An 11242-nucleotide genomic window follows, 5' to 3' on the forward strand; every position below is an offset into this window, starting at 1 on the left:
AGCAAAGCAAAGCTGTAATGTGTTTTCTAGCTGCGTGCCAACTTCACCAGCCCCTTAAACCGGGTAAAATTGTGGAAGACCAGAGATAACTGTATTGCGTAGCAATATTACCAGGATAATTCCCTTCCCTGGGGATTCCCAAGACCTCTCTTTCCACTTTCCTAGTCAGCGATCATGTGGGAAGTTAGTGTGTCAGGGAGGGGAAAAAACAAATTGGTGAGGAAAGTGGGAAATTTCTGTGCCTAAGCCCTTACAAATGAAGCCTTTTGATCCTCAGAGTGCACTTGAAGGAAACTTTGTTGTACCACGAGAGAATAATCTACAGAAGAGAGACTCGGCCTCTGTGTTCTGGCACGGGGTAGCCTGGGTTTTCCTGAGTCATGTTTCTATTCACTGTGCTTCCTGACTTCCTTCTTCATCCATACTGGAGCAATTATCACATTTGCTCTTGTTCACAAGTGAGATGCAAAGAATGTGGCTGGCAGAAAACCTGACCCCTTCTTTGTTCTGGAAAAATGAGCTGGAGGGTGTAAATGCATCGGATGTCAAGGAAGGCAAACGATGAGAGCAGGAGGACTTCTCACAATTCTCACTTTGTCAAGTTGCATTAGGCCCTTTAAAGGAAACTAAAGCAAATCTAAGAGGCTGTATAATCTCGTAATTGAAATGGGGAACGAGGGGGGAAAAAGAGGGCAACTCTGTGGGGGTACTGAGAAGAAAAGCTGTTTCAGATGTGGTCTGAAGTCTACATAAATGCCTTATCTGAGACCTCATCATGACTGGCATGTAAAGTATATTGCTGACAACCAGTACTAGAATAAAGTAAAATTTGCTCCATTTGAGGTAGCGTAAAACAAACACAAACCTTTAAATAAGCAGGAGATGAGAGAGAGATGCTCAAAACCAAATAGTTTACTTGGCATTCTGGGGTGGTGTTTAGCTTATGGGACTGGAAGCCAGACAGGCGGCATTTTTAATGCGCTTGTCAAAGCAGAGGACAGCAGTTTTACTGCAGACTATGAAGTGCAGCGGCTGTGCTAAGGAAAGAGAAAAGAAAAGGTCTAGCCTCAGCAGTATGCAGGATCTTACAAAATGGCTTGGCTGATAGAAAAAAAAAAATAAAAGATAGGTCACTGGTACATGGGATAAAATATAAAACAGACTCACCAAAAGTAGATCAGGCCAGACTGATCAGCTCTCTTGCTATCTGATAACATTTTTTCTAGTCAGAGGCAATCTAATCTAGCCGGACTTCAGGAACACAATTTATCAGTGCCGGGCAGAAAATGAATTGTTGAAAGAAGGAAGCTCGGGATTACTAGCAGAATGGTAAGGTGGTGAGGAATGGGCTACAGAGAGCCTGCAGGATGGGGGCTTGGCAGGGAGACCTCGTCTGGGGACGTCTCTTGAAATGTTTTCAATAAACTGGAATGGGGATACATGGGGTTAGGCTCACTGCTGCAAATTTGTGAGGCTTCAACAGTGCTGAGTATCAAGAGCAGACTACTTGTATGCTCTGACAAGTAACAAGTAGGATCAACTTCAATAGTACAAGGTCAAGTGCTGGAGGATGAGGAATTTCTCCTCTGGACTGGGAATAAGAGAGGGGAAGAAAGTGCTATGTGAATTAGCCAGTTAATGATAATTATCTGTGTGATGCAACTTTAAAAAGGAAAAAAAAAATGCAGGATGTATTCGTGAAGGCATTTCCAGCAAATGGAAGGAATTTTCAGCATCATGGGTATCACGATGGGTGTCATTATACAAAGAACTAGTGAGCCCTTCACTGACTTTCTGTAACGCCCTAGGATTCATTACTGCTGGGAAGGAACAGAGAAAAAGTATTAAAATTGGGTCCGGTGCATTCTGCTTTGTGTGTGCAAACATACATGTACATGTGTGCATGTGTGTGCTAACTGGAAATGAAAGTGGGAACTAGGTAAGGACAATCATTAACTTTAAAACAGAATATAAGCAATGCTTTTAGAAGGGGAAATTTTATTTTAAAATGGCGTAAAGCAAAGAATAAATTGTTAAAATTTAAAAATAACGACAGATTAACACTTGGACAGATAGATCTATCTCAGAACACAGCTGTTGTTCGTGTTTAACACAAGCCTTGTGACTTTGTTGTACAGAAAGGGCCTCTACATGAACCCCCGCGTGGCTGAGCCAGCCATCAAAGCACTTCTGACCCCGAGAACCCGCCCTGGGGGGCAGCTGAGATGTGCCATCAGGCCCAGGGTCCCTAAACTGTGGTACATGTACTTCTGTGGTACGCAAACTATTTCCTAATAGTGTGCAGAAAACAAACAAACAGAAAAAAAAAATCCAAAAATCCACCATCAAAGCCTGCCCCATCTGCCTTTTCTCTGGAAGTGACAAGATGAGCCAGCTAGATCCCTCCGGTACACAGAGTGACGAGCTCAAGGCTTGGGGACAGGAGGAAGGGACTGGGGAAGGGAAGGGATTTAAGAAACCTGTGCTGGTGCCACCAGTGCACTTCTCCCTCTAAATAGAGCCTGGGAACTCCTCTTTTAGGCAACTGGCTAGCTGGTTTCCTAGGGTGGTAAACCAGATTGCATTTCTTTCTCAAAGGAGCAAGGTTGGGTGCCAGCAGAAACTCAGCTGTAGCAAGGCAGCTTCTGAACAAGAACTGATGCTGGTGCTACCCTGCAAGGCAGCGGCTCCTGTATCCCATCAGGTCTGGTGTCAGGAGGTGCTGAGGGCAGGGGGCTGCTCCCCTGGGAGATGCTCCGGGCTGCTGTGACTCCTGAAGCACGGAGCACGCGCTGCTCATAAACCCGTTGCTGTCCTGCACAGCAGGGCTGCCGGATGCCGCTCCCCTTGGACCAAAAAGCAGCCAGCTGCGTGAGCTGAAGGAATCACATCGGGCTCTGTTATTCTAACAGATGCAGCCAGGTGTCTTCCAGCAAAGCCCTAGCTGGGGCTTGCTTAAAAGTGTTAAAGCTTAAGATACGCTCTGTGGGGAACAAAATCAAACCAACTGGAAGTAATGTTGAAGTAATTTCAAAGGGGCATATAGGGATGTTCTTGTCTTTAAAAATAAAAATAAAATCATGAAACAAACACATGAAATCCCCCAAGGATTACAAGTCCTGGAAATAATGCAGAGATGAGATAAAAAGAGAAAGTCTGTATGGTTCACAATTGAGCGAGAGTATGGTCCATCTAATTACTTATTCGTCCATACCTGGAGGATTATCGGAAATGCTACATTTGCTGGCAATCAGAAATCATCTCCATCACCCATCTTCTGTGCTCTGAGGCCTGCGCAGCCCAGCTCCGAGTGGACGCCAGGGTTTGCCAGCCCTTCAGGGACAGGCACAAAAAGGAGCAGGACAGAACAGGCTGCACGCAGCCCTGCTGATGGAGGAGCCGGTCCCTTCCCACTCGGCACATCCAGACCTGAAGCTGACCTCATGAGTAACTTAAAATAGGAGTTGAATCTTAAATCCTCGCAACTTAGAGGTATGGGACAAGAAGGTCTCCTTGGCGTTTTATTGTTCTCAGGGTGGCACAGGGGAAAATATGGTGGGTTTGGAGCTACATTACCTGCCTTTTACACAGATTGAAAATGTGGCTTTATTTTTATTGCTATTAATACACTACTGGAGGAAAAAAGAACGTGCGTATGCTCTTGAAAACATTGGTTGGGACTACTCTTCCTGCTTGAATACTGCTGTTAATATTTGATAGCAGCTGCCTGAAAACAGAAGCCTTTGAACCGTTTATTGTCCTTGGGAGGTGGCAGCGTTTTTTTGTTTGTTTTTTGGTTTGTTCCGTATTTAAACTGAGCCTAGCTGCAAGTTTCGTGGGCACGGCATAAATGATTAGAGCTCTGTTCAAAAGTATTGTTGGTTTGAAGTATTCTTTTCGGATGTTACCATTTGTACTTTCAAACAAAACCCCTACTGATGAGGCGCAGCTCTGTGTGCTCGCACGGCTCCAAGGAGTGGTTGTGCGGTTACTCCACAGTGAGGATTAGTCACACATTAACCACAGCTGTAAAAACGTCTATGGGAAAATTACATCCAAACACTGAGGGCCTTTGAGTCGGCTGCTTATGACTGAAGAGGTGGGTTTCTGTATCATTTTTCTTCAGCATTGTGCAACATACATCTGAGCTGTTTACTTTGCTATCACGATGCATCATAGTTTTTCCTCTGGAGGTCTTCTACTTCAACCCTTTCCGCAGACCATGGTCTACTGAGGTCTTACAGGTGGTGCTGAGTCAGCCAGTGTTTCCAAACCAGGAGGTCTCAGGGGGCCACTCACAGTTAGTTTAGTCACACTATTTCATTGCTACCTGAGGCAAAGCAGGTAGTGCCAAATGATGACTTGGGGCCCTGTGGTTATAAAAACTTCAGGCCCGTGACACCTTTCTCATTACCAAGCTGGCAGCTAAAGCCTGTAGCAAATTCCCTTGGTTTTCACTCAATAGAAAACCATCACCCATCACTCTTGTTCTTCCTTCTACATGCACCTACACCCCATTCTGCATAGGCAATCAACTCAGCATGGGTCCCGCACTCAGTTTCCAAGTCCCGCTCCTCTCCAGACCTTCTTGGAGCTAGTAAAAATGAAGAGCTTAGAAGGGAAGGAGAAAGAGAACTGCATCCCCCCCAGAATGTGGGGCTTGGCACGGCTGCTCTGTGCATCGAGTACTAGTCTCTGACAGCCGTGGGTCCTGCAGGCCATGTTCCAGGGCTTCATGAACCAACCCTGGCCTCTGCTATCCCCCCGTTGCTGTTGAATTCCCTTGAAAGAAAGCTTAACGTGAAGGGGGAGGGCAGCGCAGATGAGATACACAAATAGGAATGCCTTCTCCAAAGTTGCTTTGGGCAAAGGAAGAAAAGCTGCGCTCACGAAGAGCATGTAATTACCATGTCCTCCGCCCCACCCTTGCCTTCTCAAGAGAAAATTCTCTCTTCGTACACCAGCCTGAATTTACTGGCTTGCTCCAGGCCCGTGTCACATGGCCCACTGCAAGTCAGCAACCAACACAGCCTCTTTCATACAAACAAGCGAGGCTCCGGTAGACTCGAGCTGCCCGTTAAGCTCTCTGGTACCTCTGCAAGAGACGTCCCCTGTGGGGACCCTCATACCACTTCCGTGGTTGCTTTCTGAAGCCCTGTCCTCACTCTGGCTCCTCCCTAAGAGAGGCAATTTTGGCTGGGGTAGGAGCCAACGTATTACCACAAGGTGAGAAGCTGAATCGCTCTGGGAACTTGCACGTTTTCTGTGCGCTGAGCTCACTCCCCCCCTCACCAAGCGCTGCTGCCTGCGGAGCCTGCTCCAGCTTGTTCTGCTAACCTAGAGCCATGGGTTTCAGACCGTCCTTCCCCTTCCCCACCTGCAGTGACTAATGGAAGGTTGCCTCAGGCTTCTCACGTTCTCCTTGCACAGGGCAACATAAACTCCAACTCTGCCTTGAGCAGGGAGCCATTACTCTTGATCTAGTACAGCCCTCTGAGAACCAGGAGACTGGAAATCAGACCGTGTGGCAATCCCCAATGTCAGGAACGGGACCCTAAAGCCTGCCCAGCACAACTCCCCCAGCCATCAGTGCTGTCCGCCCTTGCCACTCCACTGTGGCCCCTCAGCCATGTCCTTGTGCCCACCCACGCCCTGCCCGCACCTGGCAGCCCCCACGCAGCTGCCACCACTGCAGCCGCCCCATTTCATCTTGCTACACAACGAGAATGTCCATGAACACCCCCAGCTGCTCAAACAGCCAGAACAGACTAAAGAGGCTTATGGAATAGACTGGATAGCTGTGGTGGTTTAACTCAGGTGGACAGCTGAGATCCGCCACAGCCGCTCTCTCACACCCTCTCCTCAAAGGGAAAGGGGGAGAAAATACGATGGAAAGGGCTCAAGGGTTGAGATAAGGACAGGGAGATCACTCAACGATTATCGTGACGGGCAAAACAGACTCAGCATAGGGAGATTGGAGAAATTTATTACCTATTACTAAATGAGAAACGAAACAAATAAAAAACAATTAAAAACACCTTCCCCCCCTTTACCCTCTTCTATCTCCTCTCCCTGAGCAGTGCAGGGGAACGAGGAATGGGGGCTGCGGTCAGTCCCTGATGCTTCATCTCCACCGCTCCTTCACGGTCGCTCTCTGCCCCTGCTCCCCGTGGGGTCCCTCCCACGGGATGCCGTCCTTCCCGAACTGAGCCTGCGGGGGCTGCCCACAGGCAGCAGCTCTTCAAGAACTGCTCCCTCACGGCTCCGTACCACGGGGTCCATCCCCCAGGAGCAAACTGCTCCAGCACGGGGCCCCCACGGGCGGCAGCTCCCCCCAGACCCCCTGCTCCTGCGGGGGCAAAATTTCTGAGTTTTGACCTCAGAGTTTCCAGCTCCTGTACCTACCCATTCAGACCACCCCAGCCAAGGGGAGCACCGCTCCCCAGTGTGACCACTCAACAGTCCTTTGGGCTTTCTGACACAGGAACAGAAAGCAGCAGGTGAGAGGGAGTCCCCAGCAGCCTCAGTGGCATCCACAAACCCAGGGCATGGCCGGGGCCAGGCCCGTGCCTGCCCCAAGCGTCCTGGCCCAGGCTGGCCAGGCCTGGCTGGGACACGGCCTCCCGTCCCAGGCAGGGCCTGCCTCAGCACCAGCCCTGCCTCCTACCTGCGGCTTGGCCCTGGGCATCATGGAGAAGCAGGCAAACGCCAGCAGCAGGAGCCACAGGGAGCAGCAGAAGGCCCAGAAGGCTTCTGGGCTGGGGAAGAAGCCCAGTACCCAGGCATCAGCCATGCCTATGACTTGCCAGAGAGAGCCAAACTTGGCTGGCATGAGGAAGATCGGCTGGACCGCACTCACGGTCCCCTTGCTCCACCTTCCCAGCTCAAGCTTGTCCCTCTTCGCTCGTCAGCTCGTGGCAAAATGGCAGCCAGCCTCGCTCAGCCCCACTTATATAACCTGCCCCCAATTGTGATGCGTGTTGACTCGGGGTTGCCATCCCACACCAGCTGTGGTGACAGCAGAGCTCAGCCATGGCAATGTTTGTGACGCAGGGACAGCGGGGATGAGGTGGCCCTCCCCGAGCTGAACTAAACCACAGAAGGTGACCTTCATCCGAGCACCAGGCAGCAGCCAGCCCAGCCGGGCCAGCTCAGCGCAGCAGGGCCACGGCCTCTCAGGGGTCTGTCCTGGGACCAGCACTGTTTTATGTGTTTATCAATGACAGACAGTGGGATCGAGTTGCTCCTCAGCAAGTCTGCAGATGACACCAAGCTGAGTGCAGTTGATACAACAGAAGGAAGGGATGCCATCCAAAGGGATCTAGACAGCCTAAAGAAGTGGGCCCATGGGAACCTAATGAGGTTCAACAAGTCCAAACGCATGGTGCTGCACCTGGGTCAGGGCAATCCCAGCCTTGAAGATGGACTGAGAGAAGAACTCATTGAGAGCAGCCCTGCAGAGAAGGACTTGGGGGTTCTGGTGGTTGAACGGCTCAACATGAGCCAGCCGTGCAGGCTTGCAGCCCAGAAGGCCAACTGCATCCCGGGCTGCATCAGCGGAGGAGTGGCCAGCAGGTGGAGGGAGGTGATTGTCCCCCTCTGCACTGCCCTTGTGAGGCCCCACTTGGAGCACTGCGTCCAGGTCTGGGACACCCAGCACAAGAAGGATGTGGGGCTGTTAGAAAGGGTCCAGGGGAGGACCAGGAAGATGATCAGAGGGCTGGAGCACTTCTCCTATGACAAAGGCTGAGAGAGTTGGGGATGTTCAGCCTGGAGAAGAGAAGGCACTGGGAAGACCTCATTGCAGCTTTCTAGTACTTAAAGGGGTCTTATAAAAAAGATGGAGAGTAACTCTTTGCTCATTCAGATAATGACAGGACAAGGGGGAATGGTTTTAAACTAAAAGAGGGGAGATTTAGATGAGAGGTTAGGAGGAAATTCTTCTTCAGAGGGTGGTGAGGTACTGGCACAGGCTGCCCAGAGAAGCTGTGGGTGCCCCATCCCTGGAGGTGTTCAAGGGCAGACTGGATGAGGCCCTGGGCAACCTGATCTAGTGGGTGGTGTCCCTGCCCATGGCAGGGGGGTTGGAACTGGGTGATCTTTGGGGTCCCTTCCAACCCGAGCCATTCTATGATTCTATGATTTTATGATTATCCGTCACACCGGATATCCGGACACCCCACCTCATTGCTTTCTGCCCTTTGCTGCCTTGAAGGACTGGCACTACTCCCAGCCCGGGCATGCAGTTGTGGTATGCAGGAGACCTCCAGGGAGCTTGGCAGCCCATGCTGCCTCTGAAAGCCTCAGGGGAAGGCCACCCCCAACCCACTCCTCCCCACAGAAGCAGCCAACAGAGCTGCCAGCCTTGCCCATGCAAGGAGGGCCCAGTAGTGAGCAGGGGAGCCGCAGCGCTTCCCCAGGAAATTAGACACTCGCCTATGAGCTTGTTTCCACTGACACATTTATTGAGAGAGACCCCAGCCCCTGGTGGGGCTGGCAGGGATCTGCTGCTTGCTGGCTCCATGCCCTGCTGGGTCCTGCTGAACCTTGGACCAGTAAGGGGAAGAGTGTGGCCAGACAGGGCAGGGGATGAGGGCTCCCGGATTTCAGTCTTCTTTGTGGTTCTGTGAGCACAGTGTGCTCATGATACCGGTGCCAGGAAAATGTTGCAGAAGCTTCCCTTGTGCGATTACAGGGATTGATACGACACCTCTGCGCCCCTCTGGCTGCTGGGTGGCCGTGATATTCTTCTGGCCCTGCTGCCCCTTGGCCCTGTCTGCGGATGGTTTCTTCTCTCCCACTGTCTCTCCTCCAGCTGCACCTGGGACTGCAGTTGCAGTCGGAGCCAAATTCTGGGAGTGTTCAGTCTCTCCCGCTGTCTTTCCTCCAGCTGCACCTGGGACTGCAGTTGCAGACGGAGCCCAATTCTGGGAGCTTTCAGTGGCAGACAGATTGTGGTTTGGGGCTTTGATGCACTTAGGGTGGAGTCTTGCGAAGACGGGTCCGTCCTGGGAGCATCCCTTGTCCTTCCGTGCCCTCCTACGTCTTCTGCGTGGCACGGCCCCGGTGCCCTCTGCTGCTGGGTCCATCCTTGATTGCCCCGCGTTGTCTGGGAGCTGCTTCGACCGTGAAGCCTGCACCTGCTTCTGCACATCTTTAGCAATTTGTTTGGCTTTGCGGCAGTCTCTTGGTGCTACGAGGACCTCTGGTATGTGGGGCATATCAAGAGAGATCCAAACGTGGTGTGGAGGCCGTGGTAGAGCTGAGGGTCTGTCCCCACTGGAGCTGTGTTTTCTCTGTGGGGACCTTCTTCTTGGAGATGCTGGTGTCTCCATGTCCCCTGTAGTGGAGATGCTGGGGCCCTCACCCTTCTTATCTGATTGACCCCGCGGAGCTCCCTTGCTCTGTGGCGACGCCTGCTCTGCCTGGATGGAAGGGGAATCCCCTGCTGCCCAAGCGTCCTGGTTCATCTTGCTGGTGCCAGGCAGGGTCGTCTTGCTGGTCGTGCTGCTGCCGTTGGCTCTTCCTCCACACTCCATTTTCTGGCGGGATCTGTCCCCATCCTCCTGAGGCTTCATCCCCTGTTCCACTCTCAGAACAGCTGCTGGCACAGAGTGGACAGGCTCAGTCTGGGAGTCTTTTTGTCCCAGGACGGGGTCTGAAGATCTTTTCATGTGAGCCAGGATCCTTGGTAGCCCGAAGAGCCCTTTTGACAGCTTTTGTCCGTTAGGCCCCTCCAGATGACTGTTCACAATCTTTTCCGCACAGGGTGGGTCCTCCTCCACAGGAGTCACCACCACATGTGGCTCTGCTTGCCGCTGGGGTGATTGAGGAGCTGTGGCTGGGACAGCTGTCCTTGCTTCCAGGACAGTGGCTGAAAAGCTCTCCTCACAGGAGAAAACCATCTCTGACAGTCCAAATTGCTTTTGGATATACATTTTTTCCACTGCACGCTCCAAATGATTTTTCACAGCCTTGTCTATGAAGGTCAGGTCCCACACCGCGGGAACCGCCTTCATATTAGGCTCTTCTTGCTTCGATACTTTCGAAGCAGAGGCTGGATCATTTTGTGGAGGCTTGTCCCCATCGGCTGGCAGGCGCTGTTTCTCCTCCTCTTTCTTATTTGAGCTGAAGTAGTTCAAGGCCTCCTTGGATTTCTTTTGTGGCAAAGATGTCTTCATTTCCATGGAGCGGAATTTGGGCACCTCTGGAGGATGGCTGGGAGCAGCCTCCTGGAAATGGATGTGTTGCTGCTGGTGCACACTGCTGGCCCTGTGGCATCTGACCACTTCTTTCCTGCACGGTTGGCAAGTGTCATGGTCATGCTGCTCCCCTGGGCCAGCCTTGGGATGCATGAGGCCAGGCTGGACCGCAGAAGCATGAAGCCAGTCTTCTTTCTGCAGAGGAGTGGGGGTAGATGCCCTTGAAATCTCTCCGGTTTCGCTCTCCCTGATGGTAGTGCAGGAGATGGTGCTCCAAGAGTCCAGAGAGGTTCCTGAAGAGCAGCTGGTTTCACTCTCTGTGTCAGAAGTGGTAGACTCACTGCTGTCCTCTGGCAACTCCAAGTTGAGCCTGTGAGGAGGAGGAGGAGGAGGAGACGGAGAAGGAAGATGATGGGAATGCTGAGCCAAGCACCCCAGTATCAGGGTGCCCCCCAGTTTTAGGGTGCTCGGCCCCCTCCCCGTAATATTAGGGTGCCCCCCGTAATGCTATGATGCCCCCCACGACTTCGGGGTGCCCCCCAATAACGTCAGGGCACCCCCCCCCAAAATATTAGGGTGCCCCCCCAATATTAGGGTGTCCCCCTAGTATGGGGCTGCCTCCCGATAACATTGGGGTGTCCGCCCCAATAATTTTGGGGTGCCCCCTCCGTAATGTTAGGGTGCCCCCCCAATATTAGGGGGCTCAGCCGCCCCATAACACTGGGGTACCCCCCCCCCCCCAATTTTAGGATGCACAGACCCCCCCCCAATTATAGGACTCCCCCCCCACCATTTTAGGGTGCCCCGCCCCTCCGGGGAACCCCCGCAATCTCCTCCCCCCCCCCTTCAGGGCTGCCCCGCGCTCCCTCCCCGGACTCCATTTCCCGGCGCGCCCCGCTGCACAAAATGGCGGCGCCGCGGGGGGCACGCCGGGAGCCGTAGTCCGGTGCAGGCAACGTGCAGGGCACCGCCTACAACTCCCAGCACCACTCGCGCGGCGCCGGGCGGCACGCCGGGACTCGTAGTCCGCGCGCGGCGGG

General features: G+C 52.6%; 1 protein-coding gene across 1 annotated transcript; it reads right to left on the reverse strand.

Moving 5' to 3' along the window:
- Positions 1 to 7353: 7353 nt before the first annotated feature.
- Positions 7354 to 10928, reverse strand: LOC310896061 (uncharacterized protein). The gene is made up of 2 exons (XM_083827900.1): positions 8897 to 10928; positions 7354 to 8821 (listed from the first exon to the last, which is right to left on the reverse strand). The coding sequence occupies exons 1-2, from the start codon at positions 10353 to 10355 to the stop codon at positions 8607 to 8609; spliced, it is 1674 nt and encodes a 557-aa protein (XP_083684026.1). The 5' UTR covers positions 10356 to 10928; the 3' UTR covers positions 7354 to 8606.
- Positions 10929 to 11242: the final 314 nt, after the last annotated feature.

This window comes from Anser anser (genome assembly GCF_964211835.1).
Source record: "Anser anser genome assembly, chromosome: 3".
NCBI classification, from domain to species: domain Eukaryota; kingdom Metazoa; phylum Chordata; class Aves; order Anseriformes; family Anatidae; genus Anser; species Anser anser.

Coding starts and splice junctions, on each gene's coding strand:
- LOC310896061 (XM_083827900.1), bottom strand. CDS start 10,355: ATGCATCCCAAGGCTGGCCCAGGGGAGCAGCATGACCATGACACTTGC. Junction 8,822..8,896: donor GTCTGCAACTGCAGTCCCAG/GTGCAGCTGGAG, acceptor CTGCAGTCCCAG/GTGCAGCTGGAGGAGAGACA.